At 36.6% G+C, this 26,836-nt stretch overlaps 1 protein-coding gene across 2 annotated transcripts in view; it reads left to right on the top strand.

Annotated features, from left to right (window-relative positions):
• CCDC141 (coiled-coil domain containing 141) overlaps window positions 1-26,836 on the top strand; it is a 276,321-nt gene that overhangs the window by 62,059 nt on the left and 187,426 nt on the right. For both annotated transcript variants that reach the window (XM_027865848.1, XM_027865847.1), the window contains exon 7: window positions 23,100-23,216. In XM_027865848.1, the coding sequence (XP_027721649.1) occupies window positions 23,100-23,216 (117 nt within the window). The remainder of the gene's footprint in view (window positions 1-23,099; window positions 23,217-26,836) is intronic.

The raw sequence follows: 26,836 nt of genomic DNA on the forward strand, positions 1-26,836 counted from the left end.
TCTATCTATCTATCTATCTATCTATCTATCTATCTATCTATCTATCTGTCTGTCTGTCTGTCTGTCTGTCTGTCTGTCTGTCTGTCTGTCTGTCTGTCTGTCTATCTATCTATCTATCTATCTACCTATCTATCTATCGGTCTACCTATCTAAAATAAGTAGAAGGTAGTCTTAGGGGAAAAAGATTAGTAGTGGGGAAGACCAGGGAAGTTCTCTTGCCAAAGGTGGGATTCTAACATTTTTCTAGTTTTGTATTGTGGTGATACTATATATACTTTAATCAAAATGCATATGGAATAAGAATATAGTTTAAAATAGAAAAAAATAAAATTAGAAGCATTTGGGGATATTTAAAAAAATTATTAGCTCAAAATTGGGTGGCAAACGTTCAGTCAACCTCTCTTTATCATGGCAGTATTGTTGATATATATTTCCCCCCACCCCAATAATCTTACTGGCTTAATGAATGGTAAATTGTGGAAATTTAGTTGAAGGAGCTCCCCCTTTCAATTTATGCTTCTAAATCGCTATTTTTAAAAATACCTTTGAAATTTTGAAATGCTGACTGCAACTCTCTTAAAGGTAGAGAATATTAATGATGCTGATTTGAACTTGATTGCTAGTATCATTAGGGAAAAAAGACTGGATCTGAGATTTTATTGATATAGGGAACTCCTGGAAGAGGAAACCAAGATTGCCATCTCTTCTGCAACCTATAGTCTTAGAGAGTGCTGCTTAGATCACTGAGATGGTAAATGACGTGCCCGAAGTCACACACTTAGAAGTGGGACTCGAATTCAGGCCTTCCTGGGTAAGGCTGGCTTTCTAGGCACTATGCTATATACCCAATTAACAAACAAACAAACAAAAACAATCAGGCAATCCAAGGTAGCAATCGTGTTCTTTGATGTGGCATATTGGCTCTGAATTCTCACTAAATGTTAGAGCCTTCTTATGTGGTGACTGGCTGCCATGATTGTTTAGAACAGTATGCCAGTGCAGAAAAGATTATGGGGTTTGAGCTCATTATGGGCCAGTTAACTCTGCTTTGCTTTATTGTATATTTACCTCCATTTTTCAATTCTCCTGAAAATATATGCCTTGGTTGAAAGCTGGCTTAGATGAGAGTGGAATATTTCATAGTGGAAACTCAGCCTTCATGAATACTTTATTGATGGCAAATCAGTAACACTAGTTTTGTATGTGCATACCATCATAGGACTCTGTGTGTGTGTGTGTGTATGTGTGTGTGTGTGTGTGTATAGACAGAGGAGGGGGGAGAGAGAGTGAGAGAGAGAAGAAAAATTTATCTACTGATAACCTAGAAATTACTTTTTAAAAGTTTGCTTTGATAAGATTTTATTTTCATGCCTCTATTTCCAAATATGTCCCTCTATCAACTGCTACTTAGAAAATCATAACTTATGTTAAAAAAGGGATATGTGTGGAGGGGTGAAAGCAGGTCTACAAAATTCGCTAACACATAAATTGAGTTTTACAGTGTGGGTAACATTAAAAACCCATCTATGCAAAGAAAAGGAGGTATATTTTGTCATCTCCTCTTTGGGACCAAGTTTGGTTTAATTATATAGAATAGCCAAGTTTAACTGCATAGCATTCAGTTTCATTTTTCCTTTTTTTTTCTTTTCCATTTACATTGTTATAATTGTGTATATTGCTTTCCTAGTTTTATTTCACCTTGCATTAGTCCATATAAGTCTTCCTAGTCTTTTCTGTGTTTCATATAGATGATTTTTTACAGGACAATAATATTCTATTGCTTTCATGAGTCATAAATTATTTATTTATTTCCTAAGCAATATACATTGTTTCCAATTCTTTACACCTACAAAAAGTACTACTATGACTATCTTGACATATATAGGACCATTTTGTCTTTGACCTCTTTCAAGTATATATGTAGCAATAGAATCTCTAATTCAAAGGGAATGGACATTCTAGTTATTTTCTTGACATAATTCCAAATTGCTTTCCAAAATAATTAGACCAATTCATGATTCACCAACGGTACGTTATTAGTGTGCCTGTCTTTACATAGTCTCTCCAATATGGACTGTTCCCATCTGCTGTCACCTTTGCTAATTTGATATGTGTAAGCTTAAACCTCTTAGGAGTCTTGAAAGGACTTTCCTTTGCATTTCCTCCTATTTTTTGTTGCTATGTAGAAATGCTATTGATTTTTATGTTTAGTCTGATACTTTACTGAAGCTATTGTCTCAGTGTCTTTGCTGATTCTCCAGAGTTTCCTAAGTAAACTACCATGTCATCATCAAATAGGGATAATTGTGTCTCCTTTATGCTTATCTTTATACTTTTACTTTCTTTGTCTTGAATTAATACCATTGCTAACACTTCTTGAACTATGTCAAATAGTAGTGGAGAAAGGTGGCACCCTTGTTTTATTTATTTCTTTATTGGGAAAGCTACAATTTCCTCTTTGATAGTTGTGCTAATTTGGGGGTTTAGAGATATTGTTTTTCTTCAGTCCTTTTCAGTTCTGACTCTTCATGACCCCATTTAGGGTTTTCTTAACAAAGATACTAGAGTGGTTTCCCATGAGGAAACTGAGACAAATAGGGCTTGTCCAGGGTTCCATAGATAGTGTCTGAAGCCATATTTGAACTCAGGAAGATAAGTCTTCCTGAGTCCAGTACTGACACTCTATCCACTGTGTCACCTAGCTGCCCTTTAGATATACACTTTTATCATATTAAATCATTCATCTACTGTGTTTTAAAGTGTTTTTTTTAAAGCAACAATGAGCTTTATATTTTTTTGAAGGTTTTCCCCTCTATTGATACGACTATGTGGTTTGAAGGTGTTTTTATTTTTAATATAGTTAGTTATGCTAACTATTTTCTTGATGATGAATGATTCTTGAATCTCTGGTGCAAATCCAACTTACTATAGTAATTTTTGGAACATTGCTGTAGTCTTTTAATTAGGATTTTATTTTAAAATTTTGAAACAATATTTATTAGTGACATTGGTCTGTAGTTTTCTTTCTTTGCTTTACCCTTTCATTATTTGGGTATCAGAACTCTATTTGTCTCACAAAAAGAGTTTGAGGTAGAGTATTTTCTTTTCTTAGTTGTTAAAAATAATTTGTGTAGTATATATATATATATTATATATATATTAACTGTTCTTTAAATATTTGATAGAATTCACTTGGAAATCCAACTGGACCATAATTTTATTTCTTCGATAGTTCCTATATAGCTAGTTTAATTTTGTTTTCTGAAATTAAATTGTTTAGGGTCTCTATTTCATGTTCTGCCCATTTGGATATTTTTGTAAAAATCCTCCATTTCTCTTAAATTCTCAATTTCGTTGGTGTATAATTTGCATTTAATAGATTTGGAAATCACTTTATTGAAATACGTGGTTTACAAAAGAAAATTTCTCAAAGTGGTGGAGATACACAAATATTAAGGCTGGATCTTCAAATCTTATTCTGGTACCTCATTGTGATGTACAGAGACCCTTTATTCTCAAAGACAATGGCAATAGAATGCAGGTGCTAGCAGATCTTACCAATTTGGCATTGTGTTTGGTTCTGGCAATGGGCTGTATTTCTCTTGTCTGTAGACTACACTAGTTAAATCTGGAGAAGCACATCACCATCTTGTTTTAGGGTGATAAAAAAATCCAGAAGCAGCAACTTTCATAGGCCATCTAATAATTCATAAAAGGAATGAAGCCTACATTGGTAGAGATGAAGATCAGTGATTCTAATCACAAATCCTTGATGTACTCAAGAATTAGAACTGAATGGGCATTAGGAATGATCTAATCTGAACTCTTCCCTTTGAAAATGAAGAAACTGAGTCTCAGAGGAAAAAGCTTTACCCAAGTCACACAAGTAGAGAGTAGCTGAACTAAACTTTCAGCCCACATTCTCTGACCCTGAATTCAGTACTCTTTCCACTATGTTATTCTTGCTATCCTACATTGCAGTAGTTAAAATCACATGTTTATTTTAGAAAGTTCAAAATTAACTTTGCAACTCAGTAACCTAGTCGAAAGATCTCAATTCAATCAATCCTTTGCCATGAATGGAGAGTGAAGAAATGGTTTGGTAATACTATAGTCAGCTTATATTCAGTTATATCCACTAGAAAAAGCATTTATGATTTCTGATCTCAAGGAATATAGATACTCTCTCCTGGATTTCATCACTTCTGTTGATATGAACCCTATACAAAAGTCCTTCTTCAATGTCTCATCATGGTCTGGAGATGACTCGGGTCCTTAAAAATATTCCAGAACATAAACTCTGTCAGCCTCTAACAAGATTTCTCACATTCATTCTTCTTTATGGCACAATAGTGTTCTACTAAGTTCATATGGCACAGTTGGTTCAGTCATTGGGCACATTTTGTGTTTTAGTTATTTTTTGACAGTAATTTTATTTGGTTAGGAATATCAAAAATTAAGTGGAGAATCATAGTGCTTATTCAACAGAAGCATAGTAGCAGGGCAGTTTTCTGAATGAGTGTCCTATTCATTTGGCACTTGTCTATTTTTAAGTACTTGTGGCCTAAAGCAGTTGTATCAGAACCTAGAGCAGAATCCAGAAGTATGACTAATTCCCCTTTGTTAGGGGAGGTAAATGACTAAGGATCACAACTGATAAATAAGATTTCCATCAGCAGCAGCATCAAATAACAACAACCCTGAACCCTGACTCCCCATAACAGATGGAATGAAAAATGCAGCTTCTTTCTTCAGTTTCTAATAAGGATGAGGTGAGCCGATAAGCATAATCACAACACTTTTCTTTATCAATGTTTTTAATATGTAAAAATGTGCACTTATTTTAAATAGAAAGTGGAGCAGCTGACCTTCCTTTTCAGTGCCGACAGCATTTTGTTTTGCAGATAATCTGCTTCATTAATGAAAATCAGAGGCAGATTGGGGTATTTTGTGCATAATTAATTATCTTGGCAAGAAGATTTATGAATGTAATTTTTCTCAATTGCTCTAATCAGGCTTATGTGAGACAAACAAATAAATTAAACCTAAGTTATTCACGGTCTCTTTGTAAAAGGCTGTGTCAAGGGCACAGAGGAGAATTAAGCAAACATAAGGATAGAAAACCACTTTTCATTGCACTGACTATACATGTTCATAAGGCGGAAACTTTGGAAGAATGTGAGTCCTGTCAACCATCGGAAGGTGTTAATGAGCTGTCAGTTTAGCAGTGAGATATATATTATATAATATTTATATACATTGTAGTCTTTATTAATAGCAATCAAAATGACAACAGAAATGACTCATCTGTGTATCAGTCATATGCCTGATGATTATTGAAAATGTGTGTGTGCGTACATGTACACATTCACAGGCCTACATAGGTAGATGTGTGCTCCTCTGTGAACAATGCTAAGGCCTCCTTGTTGTAATGGAGAAGTTTGTGTGTTTGAATGTAGCATTCAATCATTGGTCTGGCATCTAGCCAAGAATGGGTAAAACCACCAGGTGTAAAATCCCATTGGGAATCAATTTCATTACCTAAATCGCAGCAGATTTAATAACATTCATAGAATTTCCCTATGAAAAACAAACTGTCTTTTAGAGTTTGCATCTGAGGACTATTAGCAGTAGTAGATATCCACTATCTTAAAATTGTTATAGGAGGGATGTAATTTTTAATGTGACAGAAGCTTAAACTAATTAGAAACTGCTAGATGAAGTAAAGGTTATGAAGTATATCCCATGCCAGACTAACCTTATTTTCTCTTTTTCTCAAGACAATGCTATAGACACAGGGCAACAACTGGGTTTCAATAAGGCATTTGACAAAATCTCTCAAGATGTCCCTGAGTATTAGATGGAGAGATATGGACAGAATGACAGGAAAGGTAGATTCAGAACTGGTTGAAGGATAAGAACAAAAGAGTCTTTAGTGGAGAGTTCTCAGGCTTTGGCCCAATTCTAGTCAATATTTCTATGAAGGAATAAATGGCATGGTTTTCCTATATAACGCAATTTATATTTCTAGCTAACAGGTTGAATGGCAGAACTGGGGCCCTAAAAGATCTCAACAAATTGGAATGATGGATAAAACCTAGTACAATGAAATTTATACTTCATTTATTTATTTTCTTTTCTTTTTTTCTTTTTTTTTTTTTTTTTGGTCACACAGCTAGTAAGTGTTATGTGTCTGAGGCCGGATTTGAACTTAGGTCCTCCTGAATCCAGGGCCAGTGCTTTACCCACTGCACCACCTAGCTGCCCCCAATACTTTGCTTATTTCAATGGCTCTCTGATCTCATTGACATGAATATTCACACCATGTGTGCCAATTATGAACCAGCTATGCCTTCTCAACCTGTGCAATTCTTATACATGTTCTTGCATACATTTTGTAAACAGGACTTACCCAGTGGTCTGGAGGTCTTTTAGGTCTTTTTACATTTTACGAGGAAAGCACCATAGTATGTGGGTTATCTCTGTGTCATTCTTTGTTCTTGGCACATGACAAGTCCATCTTCTTTTCAGATTATATACGTCTTAATACTTCTTATGTCACTTTCTGCATGTAAGATCATCATTGGAAATATGCCATGGCCTATTTGTGTTTATCTATGACTCTTTCTGTGACAATCTCAATGTTAAGAAAAGATGTACTTTTAGCAGAGTTTTTGCAAAGGAATCATAGGCTTATAGACTTAAAGTGTGTGTGGGGGATTCTATGTGTCTTCAGAAGTTTTCCAGGTCAGACCCCTTATTTTACAGATGAGGAATCTAATGTCCAGAAAGGTTGTAATTTGCCTAAGACCATAGGAAATAGGTGGTAAAGCTGGTACTTTTACACTAAATGCTTAGGGATCATATTGCATATTTTTTTGGATCACCTTCCTATCTTATTTTTTAAATAAATGAGAAACAGGCAAATGGAATGGCTCCAGGTCATTTAGGGTGGCTCCATATTGGAGAAACAATGCTCTTAATATCTCTGGCACTCATACACATTGCCAGTGCCCTGGGCAAGGAATTATAGGCATTGTTTCCTTTCCTGATGATATATTCTAATTGCTTCTGTGGACTTCCCTCTCATGAATCAGGTAAGGCTAGGAATAGAATTCAGGGCTGGAAACTCCCATTCTTGTCTCATTCTCTGCTATATTGGACAATAATTTCAAGGCCTGGATAGAAATAAGTAAAGAGTATAGACCAAAATCATACGTACTTATAAAGAGACAGGGATGAAGGGGGTAAGGCACTTAAAAATAATAAACAAATGTATGAAATTGTGTCATGAGGAACATCTGTGTGACTGTTTAGATTCAGAGAATTTAAAGAGACCTTAGACATCATCAAGTCCAATATCCTCATACTACAGATGAGAAGATTTAAGGCCATGTGGCTAGTTTGTGACAGGTTTGCCACTAGAATTCAAATTGTCTTCTATTATTCTAAATCCAATCCCATTACATCATATTACCTCTCAACAGGGTGACCCATTCAAAACCTTAATAATAGCTTTACTACCACCCATAGTCAGGTAGTACTGGATTGGATGGCATGTCTAATCCCTCCCTTCATTAAAATTTGCCTAAAAGCAGTGTGAAAGAGCTGATTTAATAAAATTTCTCATTTGGAAAGAAGAAAATTAGTAAATAACAAGATGAATGAATATTATCCAGAATTGTTTATTTCCTCTCTCATAGCTCATATAGAACAATTCTTGTGGAAGACAAACTTTTCCTGACATATAAACAAGAAAGCATTTTTTGGTCACTTAAAGCAGAAACTTATCTAGGGCCCTTCCAAGCTTCAGCAAGCTAATGATGGCAGGTTAGAAGTCTGTCCAAGAAATGGATAAGTGCAGCTACTTTAAAAAACATATTCCTTCACATTTCTCTCCTGTCTCTCCACCTGCCCCCCCCAGGACTCAGGTAATAGGAATCAACTTGATTTGCTCTGACCTGGCATTTCTTACATTTATGGTTTCACGCCTATTTGTAAAACCAGTTACTGAGTTTCCATCTTTATCTGAATTGTCTCCTAGGAAATAAGTGCAACTGGTTTTTTTTCCATAAGAGATTGAGAATAAGAAAAACAAGTTGGTATGTTGGGGGGAGGTTTATGATAATAGTAGCATGCCTTCAAGATCAAAGTACTTACTCCAACTGTCACCTATGGTCATCAAGTGTTTATGTCTCTTAACCCTAGGCTTCTTGACAGGCTCTCTTCCAATTATCAAGGCTACACACAGTTGTTTTCAATTACACTTGATGACTTTTTTTTCCTTTATCAGTACTCCTGTCTCTAATAGCATCTGGTTATTTGGCAAGAGTTGTTGAGTACAAGGAAAGGAAAATAATTTAAAGAGATATCCATCTTTCTCTTAAGTGCAGCATTTGTGAAAGGGGTTTGAATTATTTATAGCTGGGATCTCTTCCTGCATCAAGGATTTAAACAACACTCAAAAAATCAGATTTGCTCAAGAGATAGATGTAAGAGAAAACCCACAAACAAGGCAAAAATTGATGAGGATACACAGAAGTTGTAATTGGGATAAAGATAATGACAATAATAATAATAATAATAATAATAACAATTAGCATTTGTATAGTATCTACTATGTGCCAGGCACTGTGCTAAGCACTAGACAAATATCTTATTTGATCTCACAACAACCCTGGAAAGTTGGTACTATATTATCTCTATTTTGTGTTTGAGGAAATGGAGGCAAACAAGTGGCTTCTCACACAGCTAGTAAGTGTCTGAGGCTGGATTAGAACTCCTAACTCTAGGTCCAGCTCTCTATCCACTGCACCACCTAGCTGCTCATAAGTGCAAACACTCATCTTTCTGCAACCCTGACTTACTTTCCCTGGACCATCACTGAGTTGTCTGTAGCTTGTGCCTCCATGTGCCATATTATTTCATTTCTTGCTTGAAAAATGGGGCTTAAGTTAGTCCTGTCCTATTTTATTTTTTTATATAGTGCCTCTTTTCTAGGTGCTGCAGTTGACAGGGTACCAGGCTGGAGTCAGGAAGACATGAGCTCAACTCCAGACTCAAATACTTCCTAGCTATGCCACCCAGAGCAAGCCTCTTAACCGTTGTCTGCCTCAGTTTCCTCAACCATAAATTGAGAATAATAATAGCACCTTTCTCCCATGGTGGTTGTGAGGATCAAATAAGATAATAATTAAAAAGCTCTTAGCATGGTGCCTGGCACATAATAAGTACTATATAAATGTTAGCTGTTTTTATTATTAATTACTATTATCTTTCTCTGCAAAACATCTTCTTAGGAACATGTTTTCCTTCCCATCTGAAGTAATCTTTCTGTCATCTTTTGTATTTTATGCAGTACAGGTTTCCAGTTCAGGATTAGTTATGCCTATAAATACAGTCTATATGTTTCATTTTAAAAAATGTTAGGCCTGTGTCATAATAATAGTCCAGAAAGAGTTACTTCTCAGTATTCCTTGGAGCCAAGGAATGAGGATGATGAGACATGAGGACCTGAGACTGGAAAATAATCATGTTTTACTTGGTCCCTCTAATCTCCCTGGGATGAGACTGCAGTTCTGTTGGCCCAGCTGTACAATAGGCATGCAGCAAGAGTCAAACCTCTAGGTACCATGTTACTATCCATAGAAAGGCTGAAATTTTGAAGATCAAATACTGGGACCTACAGAGAAGCCAGGTGCACCAGAGGGATTTTATCCTTATGGTCTCTAAGTAAATGGGGAAGTTTCTTATGGCACACACACACACACACACACACACACACACACACACACACACACCACTTTTCTAAGTAATTAACCAAAATGCTAGGCACTGTATCACCACAGAAGCATAGGTCAGAGGAAAATGTGGGGTTTAATTTATTCACCAAACTTTAAGGACAATTCTCAGTCATTTCTCCTGCTTTTTCTGGGTCCTGCATGGATGGGGTAGAATATGCTACTCTTAGAAACTCTGTCCTTAACTGCTCTGGGAAGGTAATTCAACTCTCCTAAAGAACTTACATTTTTGTAGCTAAGCCTTCATCCATCATTACCATTATTTGCTAAGAGGGACATGAAAATATTCTTGCTGTTTATTGAGATAAGGCAAAGGAGGTAACTGAGTATTGTCACCCATTCCTGTGCTATGTCTTTAATCACTTCTAGCTAAGAACTGGGGATGAGGGGAAATGTTCCATCTATTTTATAAGTCAAAAAATCAATGTTCACAATGAAAAGATTTTATTCTAAACTTTACCTAGTGGTGACTTCTCCTATGAGGTAGACCAAAATAAATTTTGTTTTCTTTTTCAAAAGGGTTTTCTTGTACACTTTTAAAAATTAAAATGATCTGTAGGGAGAGAGGGATCAGACTAGGGGATACTCTTGGGTGTTTTGAGTAACCCTTAAGAATGTCACATATTTCTGCATTCCAAAAGCAAATGAAGAATGTTATCATTTGTGAGTATGTCAACTATAAATAGATGTTGTAGTAGGCTGAAAAGACACTCCCCACCCCATCCTCAATTGACTAAAGCTTTGCTTCTATTTCTGTGTGTGACCATAGTACTGTAAACTCCTAGGGCTAAGAGGAAACTAGTAGTCATCTAATCTATTTTCCATCATCCAGGCAAGACTATTCCCATTCCTTAAAATGGGAAAAGTACATTTTCAAAAAGTGTTTGCTTGATTACCTAGTCATAGCTAACAAAACTTTAAAATTTACAGAGTACTTTTACAGATATTATTTCATTTGATCCTCACCACAACCCTGTGATGAAGGTACTACAGGTGTTATATGAATTTTGATGATGAAGAAACAGAATTAGAAAGTTTAAGTGAATTGTTCTAGGTCACATAAGCTGGATCTTTACAGCATCTTTACCTTTACAACATCTTTATCTTTTTACCTTTACATCTTTATCTTTACAACAACTTCATGAGATAAGTACTATTTTAATGCCCATTTTACTGATGGAGAAACTGAGGCTGACAGAAGTTAAGTGACTTGCATAGGATCACAAAGAGGGTCTACTAGGGTCTACTAAAAGTCAAAAGTAGTATTTGAACTTAAGTCTTCTTGACCCCAAGTCAACACTCTATTCATTAATGTCATCTACCTGTCTCAGCTAGTAATGACCATTACTGTTGTTGTGGAATTGTTTTCAGTCATATCTGACTCTTCATGACCCCATATGGAGTTTTCTTGGTAAAGATACTAGAGTGGTTTGCTGTTTCCTTCTCCAGCTAATGACAATAGCTGACATAGTTAATAATGACATGGCTCACCCTTAAATAATTCTTTAAGGTTTACAAAGTGTTTTGTATACATTAACTCACTACAACTGTTTAAGGGTGCTGATTTTTGTTATTCCCATTTTATAAATGAGTAAACTGAGCTCAGAGAAGTTGTTTGTAATTATCAAATGTAAGAATCTAATCCAATTTTTCCTAACTCCATAGTCAGTTCTCTCCATTCTGCCACAGAAATGGATGAGAAAAATAAAACTTTTTAAAATAATATTTTATCTTCCCCAACTATATGTAAAACATTTTTAACATGTGTTTTTTTTTAAGTTTTGAGCTCCACATTCTATCCCTTTCTCCTTCCCTTCCCCTTCCTGAGATGTTAAGCGGTGTGATATAGGTTATACATGTGCAATCACATAAAACATTTCCATGTTACTCATTTTTGTGAAAGAGACAAGAAAGAAAGAAAGAGAGAGAGAGAGAGAAGGAAAGACCGAGGGAAGGGAAAAATAGTATGCATCAGTTTATTTTCAGACAACATCAGTTCTTTCTCTGGTGGCAGATAGCACTTTTCATCTTGAGTCCTTTTGGATTGTCTTCGATCACTGTACTGCTGAAAATACCTAAGTGATTCACAATTCTACATTGTACAATATTACTGTTACCATATACAATGTTCTCCTGTTTCTGAGCACTTCACTTTGCATCAGTTCATGTAAGTCTTTCCAGGTTTTTCTAAAATCATCCTGCTTGTCATTTCTTACAGCACAATGATATTCCATCACAATCATATACCACAACTTGTTCAGCCATTTCCCAGTTGATGAACATCCCCTCAGTTTTCAGTTCTTTAGCCACTACAAGAAGAGCTGCTCTAAATATTTTTGAACAAATAGGTTTTTTTTCCTTTTTGAAAAGAAAACTTTTCAATGATGTTGGTTGGCTTGATTAGTCCATTTAACTTCCTTCCCTTGATTTGCAGTCCCATAAATTTATCTAGGTAATCATTTTCTACTCTGTGTTTTCTCTTTATGAGTCAAAAATAACAATATGAAATTTCATGCTAATGAATATATATACTTGCATGTAGACTTTCAAAAATAACCTACAGAAGTACAAGATGGGGATGCTTGATCTAACATCAGTTTTTTGAAAGAAAATCAAGTTCAACAGAAGGCAATAATGAGCTGAGGAAGCTGTTGAATAAAAATTTAATTTTTAGTAGCAACAGATCAAAGGATAGAGGAGATCCCATTGGACTCTGGTTAGAGTATTGTGTTCAGGTTAAGGCTCCCTATTTTAAAAAGCAACATTGATAAGTGGGGGAATGACTAGACACCGATGGCACATGTTAAATTTTCAGATGGCATAAAACTGGAAGGTAAGGGTGGCTCATATCCCTCAGATGATAGAATGACTATCCAGAAAATGTTGGCAGTAGAGTAATCAGCCAAGTCTAATAATTCATTTATTCAATAAGAATTTCTTGACTGCCTGCTATGTTCTGAACACTGAACTAAGAAGGAAGGAAATATGCATTTATTAAGCATCTACTATGTGCCAGTCACTGTGCTAAGAGCTTTACAAATGTTTTTCTCATTTGATCTTCACAACAGGTGTGGGAGATAGGTGCTGTTATTATCCCCATTTTACACTTAAGAAAACTGAGGCAGAGTTTAAATGACTTGCCCAGGGTCATACAGTATGTAAGTGTCTAAGGCCATTTCTGAACCCAGGTCTTCCTAACTCCAGGCCCAGCACTCTATCCACTGTACTAACTAGCTACCACTGGATAGGCACTGAGAGTGAAAAAACAAAAACAAATAGTCCCTATCCTTTAAAATTTACGTTTTATTGTGAGAGAGACCAGCATTTATACAGAAAGCAAATATGAAATTTTTACAGATTAATTTCTGAGGGGAGGATACTAGCAAGTAGGGGTATCAGGATAGTACTTCTGTAGCAAGTAACACTTGAACTGGTCTTTGAAAGAAGCTAGGGATTCTGTGAGGAAAGAGTGCTTTTCAGGCGTGGGAACCAGCTTGCACAAACACATTGAACTAGGGAATAAAGTATCATGTATAGGTCAATTTGGTAGGAGTGTTCAGTGCTTGAAGGGTCTGGAAAGGTAGGAAGGAACCAAATTGGAAACTCTTTAAAAGCCTTTTAAAAAATGAGACTTAATAGAAATACATGCAGAAACCTTCTCTTAACTGCAGAAGTATGAGGGGAGATTTGGCTACAAAATAATTTATGTGGAAAAAACAAATATTTTTCAGCATACTTAATATGAGTCAACTTTGTCACTTAGTAGACAAAAAGGTAATATGATTTTAGGCTGTATTAATAGAAAAATAACATCTGAAACAAAGGACATTTATAGGCCCACTGTACCCTGCCCTGGTCAGGCCAAATCTGGAGCTTTATATCTAGTTCTAAGAGTCTTGTATTAGTGAGGGTGTTGCCAAGCTAAAAGTATGTCTAGAGAAGGATACTATTTGATGGAAATAGGACTGTTTAGTAGGAAAAAGAGAAGACATAGGGGGATCATAATAATCTTCTTTGTAACTTTTGCCCTTTATTCCTTGTCCTTGGGTTCTGGGACCAAACTGTAGAGTGGGAAGAACTCTGGTTTTTCAGTAAAAAGACCTGATATCTGAAGGTATCAGTATGATCTTGGATCTAGATTTCAGCTTCTGCATCTCTAAAATAAGGGGGTTGAACTAGATGCCTATCTAAGATGGTTGTTTTTCAGTGGTGCTCAACTCTTCATGACCCCATTTAGGATTTCCTTGGCAGAGATACTGTAGTGGTTTGCCATTTCTTTCTCCAGTTCATTTTACAGATGAGGAAATTGAGGCAAAAAGGGTTAAGCGACTTACCCAGCATCACACAGCTAGTAAGTGTCTTAGGCCAGATTTGAACTCAGGAAGATGAGTCTTCCTGACTCTAGGCCCAGCAATATATCTGGTGTGACATGTGGCTGCAAACTGAGACTCTTTCCTTATTCCTGGAAGTCATCTTTTAGTGAGTTGCCTAAAGTTGCAATGCAGAAGATACTTTTCATTGGTAGGTGGCGATCCCTATACCAATGAAATCATAGGTATGGTTAAAAACATAAAAGCTTCCCTTAATGCAGGTCAAGATCATCATACAGTAGCATTTTGCTGTTGACTCATTGGACTTGCAGTGCTCCAAAATTCCTGAATGAACTCCTGTCTAATCATGCCTTTCCAGCCTTGTATTTGTGGCTGATTTTTTGAACCCAAATATAAAACTTTACATTTTTCTCTATTATTATAGATGGAGAGCAGCGAGGTTGTGCAGTAGATCGAGTGGCAGACCTGGAGTCAGCCCTCTTCCTGATTTCAAATCTGCCCTCAGACAATTACTAGCTATGTGAGCCTGGGCAAGTCACTTATCCTGTTTGCCTCAGTTTCCTTATCTGTAAAAATGAGCTGGAGAAGGAAATGGCAAACTGCTCTAGTATCTCTGCCAAGAAAACCCCACGCAAAATTGGACACAACTGAAATGACTGAACATTATAGATGGAAGAAAGCTATTTATGTCTTCCCCTCTCCCATACTGCATTTAGTGGTCCCCTTAACTGAAAGAAGAGACATCCTCCAAGTATATTACAGCTAGTACATAGTAAATATGCATTCTTCTCTCCCGTTCCTCCCTCCTCTTATATTCTCACAGGGGTGCAATTGCTAAAGATGCCCAATTCCTTCCTTGCCCTGTTTCATGATTGTTTTGAAGCTCGATCTCTCAGATTGACTCTGAGAGGAATGATCAGACACAAAAGAATCATTATGTCCATATATAGGTATTGTGGAAAGGGAAAATATTCTTTCTTTATCTTCTCTTGCCAAGCCCTAATTAATTAAAATTCATACCCCACTCCCTCACCCCCTTGTATATTAAGGAACCACCTTTATCTCTCCTCAATATTTTTTTTTCTTAATGTTTATATTTTTCTCCTCTTGCTGGGACCTTGTTAAAAATAAGCATTATAAAGTGACATTTAAATCACTTTTCATGCATTCTTTTGACAGCAGCTGTTATAATTTAAAAGCTCATGAAGCCAGTTTGGAGTAGCTGCAGCTTTGAGCAATAGCCAAAAAGGGAGAGCTGTAGCAGATTCACTGGAAAGCCATTGCAGTCGACATGCCCTCTGTTATTTAGGATGACTTGTTTCCAGCAGCAGGGGATGTTTGTGAGAATCAAGTTACAAGCTGCTGAGCATCCCTCCCTCAGTCAGGCTCAGCTCAGTACAGTAAATCTGATTTAAGTGGCTGTCCACGTATGAAAATATCACACAATGAGATGTAACCATGCTCATGACGATCTTGTTACTCCTGAGGCCAGGGCTGGCTTTCTCCAAGTTGTTTCCTAAAGCATATCTGGTAGTAAGCATGCAGGCTTGGGGAGACTGTAAACTGGCATCACAGGGCAAGGAGTGGACAATTGGAAGGACTCAGAAAGGGCTTTAATCATGCAGAATCTTACTGCATTTCACCTGTAGTATCTATGGGAGATGAGTATTTCATGAAAAGAGACCAGGAAATATGATATGGGCTAATGAGTGTGCTGAGGAAACTCTAGGTAGCTTTAAAAATATTAAAATTATTCCCTCCCAAACAAAATAACAAATAACAGATCTATTGTTTTAAAGTTTAAAAAACACACTTCCCTCAAAATAGGTCTATGAAGCAGGGAGTACAAATATTACATAATAGTAATAATAACTGATATTTATATACTTTAAGGTTTACAAAGTACTTTAACTCATTGATCCTTATACCTTGCTGTTACAGTTATTGTTACAGTTACTGTGTTCCAGTTATTATGTATATAAGTGTTACAGTTATTGTTGTTCCCATTTTACAGATGAGGAAATTGAGGCTGGGAGAGGTTACCAGACTTACTCAGGGTCATATAAATTCTAGCCAATATGTCCTTCTGTGACTCCATCAGGATGGGTTTCTTCCTTTGTTTGGTGGAGAATTAAATGTCTTCATACGTTTCAATCAATCAGTCAAGAATTTATTAAGCACCTACTATGTGCCAGGCATTGTATTACCAAGTACTGGAGACACACATACAATATCAAGACAATCCCTATCCTCCAGAAGCTTAGATTCTAATAGAGGAAGACACCCCATATAGGGGAGTGGTGGTAAGAGAAGGGTCTTTTTTCTGGGAAGTCACAGGAATGGTGAATAGAACAATACTGGAGAAGAGTCTATTGAAACTCTCTCTCTCTCTCTCTCTCTCTCTCTCTCTCTCTCTCTTTCTCTCTCTCTCTTAAAGGATGTACTATTGATCTAATTATAATTTCCAAAGCAAGAGGTGGAAAAGGAAAATGAGCAGGGTGGTATGTGCCACTGAGGTTGGGTAGAAGATGACTCCCAGGCAGGAGATCAGAGGGCAATAGATTTGTTCTCGGGGGAAAGGGGCCAGAGGGTTCCCCTACCTGACATACCACACCATCCATGCTGGATTTCTCTGATGTACTGCTGTGGAGTGATACCATAAAACTGTCAAGCCTTTTGTTTTCTTTCCTTTCTTTCTTTTTTTTTTTGGTGAGGCAATGGGGTTAAGTGACTTGCCCAAGGTCACACAGCTAGTACATGTCAAGTGTTTGAGGCCAGATTTGAACTCAGGTCCTCCTGACTTTAGGGTCGGTGCTGTATCCACTGCACCACCTAGCTGCCCCAAACTGTTTGTTTTCAAAAGTCCTGATAGTGCTCCAAAGCCCTTATACAATTCCTTTTTACCTTCATCCCTTGAAGCTACACAAACATTTCCCCCTCAGAAACCTTCTAGATGAGAACAAGATATGGAAATGCTAAGGAAAAAGGAAGCATATTTAGAATATAAAAATAAATATAGTTTGTGGTAGTTTGGGGAGGGAGAGCATTGGAGGGGAAATCAGGAAAGGCTTCATGTAGAAGATGGCTGTTGAGTGGAGTCTTTAAAGAAAAAAGGAATTCTAAAACAAATTCTGTCTAATTCTCATCCCCATCTTTCTCAGTTTAATTTTATCAATTTTCCCAATTAATAGTAATTTTTTTCTTTCACCTCTTCCTCCCTGCCCGTATTGAACAGTAAACAATAAAAAAAAAAGAAAAAAGAAAGAAAAAAGAAAACCATCATAACAAATATACCTAGTAAAGCAAAACAAATTCCCATATTGGCCACATCCAAAATGATTTGTTTCTGGATCTCAAGTCCATCACCTCTCTGGCAGGAGGAGAATAGTATGTTTTGTCTTTGGTTTTCTGTAATTTTGCTGTCATTGCAATGATTCAAGTTCTATTCTTTCAAAGTTATTTATACTTATCATGCTATCTTATCATTGTATAAATTGTTCTTCTTCTTCTGCTCATTTCACTCTGATCAATACACAGAGCTCTTTCCAGTTTGGTGTGAAACTGTCCAATTTCATCATTCCTTATGGCACAGTAGTATTCCATTCCATTCATATACCATAATTTGTTCAGCCATTCACCACTTGATGGGTACCCCCTTAGCTTCCAGTATTTTGCTTCTCTGAAAAGAGTTGCTATAAACATTTTTGTACCTATGGATCCTTTTCCTATTCCTTTGAACTCTTTGAGGTATAGACTTAGTAATGGTATTTCAGGTTTAAAGAATATGCACAGTTCAGTAACTTCTTTTTGTGTTCAGTTCCAAACTGCTTTCTAGAAGTCTGAGCCAATCCACAGTTCTACCAACAGTATGTTAGGGTACCTGTTTTTCTGCACCTCCTCCAACATTTATCATTTTCCTCTTTTGTCATCTCTGAGGTGGAGCTTCAGAGCTTCTTTAATATGAATTTCTCTAATTATTAGTGATTTGGGGTATATTTTCACATGATTGTTGATCTCCCATATCTTTCCATAAATCTTCTGTTTATTTTAATATCCTGAGGGTACCTGCATAGGTGTTGGACTGTATATCTTTTATCTCTTGTTCTTGCTACAGGATAGTAGAGTAGAAAGAGCACTGGATTCAAAGTCAGAGGACCTGAGTTTGAATACTCATTGTGCTCTTACTATCCATATGACCATTAAAGTAATTTTTTCTCTTACAGTTTTGGTTTTTGTCATCTGTTATCAATCAATGAATATTTGTTAAGCACCTACTATGTGCCAAACACTATGATAAGCACTGGAAATTGAAGGAGTTGGACTAGATGACCTCTGGCAACCCTTCCTGCTCCACATTTTTGATCCTATTATTCTATCATGAAATGACTTCTTCTTTAGAATATGCATGACTTCCTTTATGTCTCTTTTATATACCTACCTATGTGCAAATTATTGGTGACAATGTGCTGTAGCCAACTTACACCCAGCATACATTTTGCCATTGACCTGAACTTTTGATTTTTCTTCAAACATGATGTTCCATGATTCACAACCGTATAGGACTACTGGGAAGATAATGTTTCTTTTGTTTCTTTTTAATGGTGTTTTGTGGCAGTAAGCATCTTAGGATCAATGCACCATTTCTGTTGTTGTTCATCCTTCACTCTCAAAGAGGACCAATTTCTAGAGATGAGGAAAGAGAAGTGAAGTGGACACAGTGCTGGTCCCAGAACTAGGATTCAAACCCAGGCCTCTTGACTTCAAGTTAAGCACTTTCCCCAAAATATCACAGTTGCCTCTTGTACTCACTTTACTGCACTAGAACAGGGGCCATATGTGGTCAGCAGGAATTGGAATATTCTTAGAATGCCAAGCCATTGACTCACTCATCTAATATCAAGGTTTGTTAGTTCAGTGTATTCAAACCCTTAAGGGATTAGGACCACCTGTTCAAATTCATTTTTCTTTCCATCTCAGTCACTGTATTCACTGTCTCTGTTAAGGAATTTTCAACAACCCTGAGCCCTCTTCACCAACAAGATCACAAATGGTGGAAAACTATAAAAGAAGTTATGGCTCTTTAAATAAGGATGTGACATGGCATGCATGGGTCCTGTGATGTTATTATTAACTAATCACCCACACAAATGGCTATCCTAGTCATGCAGCAACCCAATCTCAATTCAGGAGAAAGAGTGTGGGAATCATCTGGCTTCACTCTGTTTTCCAATCACTTTGAATTGCTTGGGCAACCTTCAGTCATCAAAGTAAAACAGAGAATCAAAGCAAGTTAGAAGTGGAAGAAATCCTAAAGACATCCTATATCTTTGTCACCAAGGGCAAATGGAGGTTATACCTTGAATTCTTATGGTCTGTGGAAAGTAGGCTTTGGATTTTCTTATTAGGTGAGCCCTTGATTTAGCTCAGTCCCTTCTTAGGGCCTCAGAGCTAGACTGGCTGGCTTCAAATCCTGGCATAAACTCTAGTCCCACATCTGCTGAGGTCTTGCATGCTTGACCTTTTGAAATTCACAAGATTGTAGCCTTGATTCTCCTTTATCTAAAAGATGAGAACAGAAAAGAGTACATGAACTGAAATAGTGGTAAAATTGTTGGACGAGGCAGGGGTTTGTGAAGTTTGGATTCAGTCAAAGGGCTGCACTTGAGGATCTAAAGAGCCACATGCGACCTCGAGGCTCTAGGTTCCCCACCCTTGGACCAACCAAAATGGAAATCAGGGAATTATGGAAAGCAGGGAGAGTTTGCAAAACATAGAGAAAAAAATGGTCTGTTGCCTCTAGGAGCGCTGCTTAGTGATCTGGTTTGACGAGGATTTGCCCTGATCACACTGTACGGATAGTCAAACCCTGATTGTGACATTCAGTGTAGATTTTTCTGGGTCAGTGCCAATCTTAAGTGAAGAAAATATACTCTGCATTAAGAAAATAAGGCTCTACAAAAAAGAATATTCTCAATCTGGCTACATGCATTCATCTGGGGTTTGGTGAATACAAACACCCTAACCATTAGGAGAAACCTTGAAGTATCTTGTAGTGTGGTAAAGCACATATAGATTTTGGTCCTGCTTCTAGGAAGAATTGTACCATTGCTGAAGTGGGTTTGCTATAGAGACCAGGATAAAGGAGAATTTAAAGTTATACTCACCCTTGTTTTGGGGGGAGAATATATTCCCAAGCAATCTTAAATTATTGCCTACTTGAGCACCAGTATTTTTAAGGTTGAACCAACTCAGCAAGTCTCTTAAGGATACATGAAGACTTGCCCTATTTCTCTCCATCATGTGTATAGTACAAAAATAGTGCTGGGTTTTTTTTTTTTCCTGGATATTTGAAACTCTCTTGTGATTAAAAGAAAAAAAGAAAACCAACCAACCATGCACCAGAGAAACATATGGAGCTACTAACAATATATTTTATGTAAAGTCCCTTTATTTTAGCATTGGTAAAAATTTGGTTTTATTGTACAGGGGGAAAAAAAGAACATACTTTAAGGCCTCATTAACCCTTTGCCATTGTATTGAAATTTAATTAAATTAATGAGCTTCTTTGCTTTTATCCAGCCTCTTCAATAATTCCCGTTTGTGATTTTTAAATGGGTTCATGGCATGTTTCTTTGTGATAAAGGGCTTTTTTCTATTATTAAAATTGGAGAAATTAATGAATACCTTTTATATCTGTTGATAGAAAGAAAATCTCAATGACTTCAACTTAATGTACATTATATATACCAAGTTGTTTAAATGGTAATACCCTGTGAAGTGTTTTTATTTCTCAAGAAATTAAAATTAGAATCGGTATCTTCAATACTACTCCAGTAAACTCTCTTATCCAGCATGGGAGGAGAGAATTTAAGCTCCTTAACCTGCTTTCCTCCTTAACCTCCCTAGGCCTCACTTTTCTTAACTATCAGGAGAAATTAAGTTAAATAACCTCTAGTCATCCTCTGATCCTGAGGAGGTGCTTAAAGGTTTTGTGATAATTGAAGATCATTTTTAGTATCATCAGTTATGTCCATCGGTTGCATAGTAAATGGGATACTTAGCCTGAAAAAGGAAACACTTAGGGAAGGACATGTTCAATACCTTCAAATATTTGAAAGGCTGTCATGTGAAATAGTAAAGTAAAAATAGCATTTCTATAGAACTTTAAGGTTCACAGAGTACTTTACACTTGTTAACTCATTTGATCCTCACCACAACTTTGTGTGATCATTGTCCCCCATTTTACAGATGAGAAAACTGAGACATAGGTTAAGTAACTCACCTAGGGTCATATAGCTAGTGTCTGAGGCAGGATTTGAATTTATGTCTCCCTGACTCCAAGTCCTGCACTCAAGATACTATCTAGCTACAGGAATAGACTTGTTCTGCTGAACCCCCAAAGATATAATTACCAGCAGTGGATGAATGCTTCAAAGTGGCAAGTTTAGACTTACTATAAAGAAAACATCTCCTCACAATGTGAGCTAACCAAAAGTCAAAGAGGCTACCTCAGGAGGTCATGCATTCTCTTCACTAGAGGTCTTCAAGGAAAGATGTGATGACCACTTTTGGGGAATGTCATAGAGGGGGTTCTCATTAGGTTGGAATAGATTTGGCAGAAATTCTGGTCAACAGAGATTTCTGGTTGGAGAATGCTGGATAAACTATCTTGTACTGAGAGTACAAGACTGAGATTTCAGACAGACCCTAGTAACTCATCACTCATTAGCTTGTTGCCAAATAAATAAATAAATTAGCCTGGGACTCATAGGGTCATAGGTTTAGAGCTAAAAGAAATCGTATAGGTCATCTTGGACAACCTTCTCATTTTGCAGATATGAAAACTGAGTCACAGGGATCCAAAGTAAGAAGAGAGACTTTAGCTGTGAATTTACCCAACTTTATTTTGTGCACATAATGTTTATCTTTATGGAGGAGTACAAAAACAAACTAGTTTCCCTCTAGGCCAACTATACTTCCTACACCTCCTTAAAGGAAAGTCTACGGTCTACTCTCCATGGACCATAAGGGTTCAAGATATAACCTGTATCTGCTCTTGGTGACAAAGATATAGGATGATCTCTAAGATTTCTAACCTCTAACATGCTTTAATTCTATGATTTCCTTTGATAATTGAAGGTTGCCCAAACCATGCAGAGTGATCAGAAAATAGAGTGAGGCTAGATAATTCTCATATTCTTCTGAATTGAGATTAGGTTGTTGCATGGCTAGAATAGTCGTTTCTATAGGCGATTAGTTAATAATAATCTCACAAGATCCACGCATGCCACATTGTGGCCTCATTTAAAGAGCTATAGCTTCCTTTGGAGTTCTCTATCATCTGTTTTGCTTAAACTCTACACATGATATGTCCTATTGTTTATATCAAGTTGAAATGAGTGAATCATTCTTTCTATCATTTATAATATAAGTGGAATTTTTCAAACCACTCCATTTATTTTCTGGGTGTAGATTTCCCAGGAAATGCAAGAAACCCAATAGTCTTGCATTGGCTTTTTATAGTAGAAAAGATTTTTCTACACAGTGCTATTTAATACTGTCATAGGTATCTGCGAAGCTGCTCAGATTCATCATTTCATATGTGAAAAAAGAATATAATTTTACAGATGCCTTTGTTTTAAAAGAATGTATGATTTATATACTGCTTGGGAACATATTTTAGTCCTTCCTTGTTAAAGCTGAGATGGGGTTGTTTTCTTCATGGCGTGTCATCTACTGTATTGATAAATCATTTTCATACTTTTCTGGATTTTTCCCCCTTCACCTGAGCAGGTGGTGTTTTATATGAAGACAAATAAAAACCTGCTGATACTGATGCATGAGATAAGTTTAAAATAGAGATTGGATTAGTTTGGAAAATTTTGAAAGGTTTCTAAAATCTTACCTTCTTGCTCTGCTCCTTTGTAATGTAATCTTTTTTTGGGTTTTTGTGTTATTTCTCCTCTAGGTAACCTGTTGGTTTCAGAAAACCATAAAAGATTTACAGAAGCAGCACCTAGGTTCATCACTGTCAGAAAATGAAGATTTAATTCGTAAGCATAAGGAACTGGTGTTAGCAGCAAAGGTAAGACATATATCTCTAAATTTCTCTAAGCTGATAAGTTGTGGATAGGCTGCAATCTGCATCGGTGAATGGTGGTGGAGGGAAAATATTTTTCCCACAGTGATGGAATTACAGGCCTTTGACATAAATATAAAAGTTTTGAAAAGGGTGTTATCTCAATCTTCCTTTTAGGATGAGTACAGATGACAGGAGAATTCATCCATTATTCATATCTAATAATAATAATATTCATATTCTAATGGAGAATTAGTTCATATTATTATCCTGTGTTCTGGCATATCTTGTCTAGTAGCTAGATCTTTTTCTTCTCATTATAGTATCATTATGAGATTAATTTTATTATTTTCTATTACAGAAAAAAACTGCTACTACCTATTACTTTCCCTCACTTGCTTTTCTTCTTCCAGTTCCAAGAAATTATACCTACTAGTTTATCCATCTGTACTATGTGGGTTATTGTGTTGGAGTGGGAAGGAGAGGGGAGACAAATAAAATTCTTACCTCAGTACTTTGTAGGGCCTCTATAGTGCTTTAAAGATAAGAATGCTCATTCTCAGTTAATCGGGTGGGAGTTATGAAGACTTGATGAGTATCAACTGAAGCAACTGGTAATGTTTTTGCCTAGAGAAGGAAAAAAACACAAAGGGAACATGATTACTGTCTTCAAGTATCTGAAGGGCTATATTGTGGAGGAACATTTCCCTCTTCAGCTCCACCTACCAGCCTCCCTAGCTTCCTTTAAGTCCCAATAAAAATCCCATTTTTTTTTTTTTTTTTGTTAAGGCAATTGGAGTTAAGTGACTTGCCCAGGTCACATAGCTAGTAAGTGTCAAGTATTTGGTCTGAGGCCAGATTTGAACTCAGGTCGTCCTGACTTCAGGGCCAGTGCTCTATACTCTGTGCCACCTAACTGCCCCTAAAATCCCATCTTTTACCAAAAGCCTTCTCCAACCCCTCTTGATTTTTATTAGTACCTTTCCTCTGTTAATTCTTTCCTATTTATGCTGTATATAGCTTACTATATATGTATTTGTTTGCATGTTGTCTCTCTCATTAGATTGCAAGCTCCTTGAGGACAGGGGCTGTCTTTTTCCTCTTTTCTATCCCCAGCACTTAGTACAATACTTGGCACATAGTAGGGACTTGATAAATGTTTATTGATTGATTGATCAATTATGCCTTGACCCTAGAAGATCTAATTAAAAGTGATGCTTGGAAATTGCAAAGAGACAAAAAGAAAAGACAAACAAAACTCTTGATTTCTTAATTCATGGTAAAGCAAAAAAAATTCCAATTTTGACTGTATCATATATATGTATTTGCATATATACATATATACATATACGTGCATGTATTTGCATACATGCATACATATACACCCTGAGTCCTTCAGTTTTATGTCAGGAGAAGGTAGGTAGCTTGCTTTATCATTAGCCCTCAGGAATCATAATTGATCATTGTGTAGATCAAAGTACTTAAAGCTGCCAAAGTTGTTTGTCTTTGCAATGCTGTTATTATATAAATTGTTCCGTTCATTCTGCTCACTTCACCTTACATCAGTTCATTTAAGTCTTCCCAGTTTTCACTGAAACCATCACTTCTTGCAATATGAAAATAATCCATCCCATTCACATACCATACTATGTTTAGCCATCGCCAATTGATTGGCACCCTTGCCTTTCAGTTCTTTGCTAGCTACGACAAAGAGAGTCGCTATACATATTTTTTTTGTTCTCTTTGGTCTAGTAATAGTATCACTGGGTTAATGGGTATGCACAGTTTAGTAACTTATCGGGCATAGTTTCAAACCGATTTTCAGAATAACTGGAGCAATTTCACAGTTCCAACAACAGGGCATCAATGTGCCTCACTACAGCCCCTCCAATATTTGTAATTTTCCTTTTATCAACTTTGCCAATATGATGGGTGTGAAGTGGAACCTCAGAATTGCTTTAATTTGCATTTCTATATTTATTAATTTGGAATAACTTTTTTCATATGATGATTTTCCAGCTTGGATTTCTTCCTTAGAAAACTGTCTGTTCTTATCCTTTAAACATTTTTCAACTGGGGACTGGCTTTTTTTTTCTTGTAGATTTGAATCAATTCCTTATGTGCCTTGGAAATGAGACTCCTATCAGTAAAACTTGCTACAAAGATTTTTTTTTGCCCAGTTACCTATTTTCCTTCTAATTTTAACTGCATTGAATCAAAATTATCCATTTTACTTCCTGTGATCCTCTCTATTTCTTGTTTGGTCATAAACTCTTCCTTTATCTATATATCTGACAGGTACATTTTTCCATTCTCTCCTAATTTGCTTATATCACCCTTTACATCTAAATCATTTATCCATTTTGACCTTATCTTGATATACAATGTGAGATGTTGGCCTGTGCCTAGTTTTTTCCAAACTGCTTTCCAGTTTTCCCAGCAATTTTTGTCAAATGGTGAGTTCTTGCTCCAAAAGCTTAGATCTTTGGGTTTATTGTGTCTTCTGTGCCGTGTCCTAGGGTGTCTTCACCAAGGTCTGAGGACAGGAAGTAATTTGATCTGGCTGGCACTTGCTACCTCCTGTCTGTTTTCAGGATGTCTTGGTCTTTTAGTGAAACTGGTTCAACTGCCTAGGTCAGCATTTGGTGTTGTTGGTAGCAGAGTCCTTATTCCAAAGGAGTTGCTCCTCTTGACGATGGCTGAAGGAACCTGACTAGAAAGAAAGGTTAATGATCTCAGTATAGATAGTCTTACTTTCTGGCCAGAACCTACCAAATGGCAACCAGTAAGGATCTAGCTGCATACTGAAGCTAGAACCTTATCCTTATCTCTAAGTGTCTTCCTTGGGTATCTTCTTAGGGGAGCTTTCCTGAGGGACCTGATCCTATAACATAAAACCATTGACAAGTGATTTGACTACATGGGATCTTTCCCTCTGTATTTGACCTCCTTGTATTATATCCCTAGAATTTTCTTCAGTTTAGTCATTCTTCAGTCATATCTAATTCTCCATGACTCCATTTGGGGTTTTCTTAGCAAAGATACTGGAGTAGTTTACTATTTCCTTCTCCAGCTCATTTTACAAATGAGGAAACTGAGGCAAACAGGATTAAATGACTTGCCCAGGGTCACACAGCTAGTAAGTGTCTGAGGCCAGATTTGAACTCAGAAAGTGAAGTCTTCCTGACTCAGCCTGGCACTTTTATCTACTGAGCCGCCTAGCTGCCCTAGTATTAGTATGGTTAAATTAAAAGATATGGTGACTTTGAAAGAATTGTAGTTTTCCCATTTATTTCTCTTAACCTAACTATGTTTATTGTTTCCTTTTCTTAAACTGTGCTATCTCTTCTAGAGGAGAAATTGTGTAATGGATACTTCCTGCTATCAGGAAGACCTACTTAAGATACTAAATGTGTGAAACTATGGAAATTACTAAATCTCTGTGAGACTCAGTTTCCTCATCTGTAAAATCAGGGGGCTAAGCTTGATGACCTTTAAGATTCTTTCTAGCTCTAACTCTCTGAACCTATGACTCTTGGTCATCATAGCCACCATGCTTTTGGGGCAGGGAAAGCAATTCAGTGAAGACATAATAGGTTCTACTCCAACTTCTAATTTTAACTTTG

This window comes from Vombatus ursinus, unplaced genomic scaffold (genome assembly GCF_900497805.2).
Source record: "Vombatus ursinus unplaced genomic scaffold, bare-nosed wombat genome assembly UNPS02014779.1, whole genome shotgun sequence".
Classification (NCBI taxonomy): domain Eukaryota; kingdom Metazoa; phylum Chordata; class Mammalia; order Diprotodontia; family Vombatidae; genus Vombatus; species Vombatus ursinus.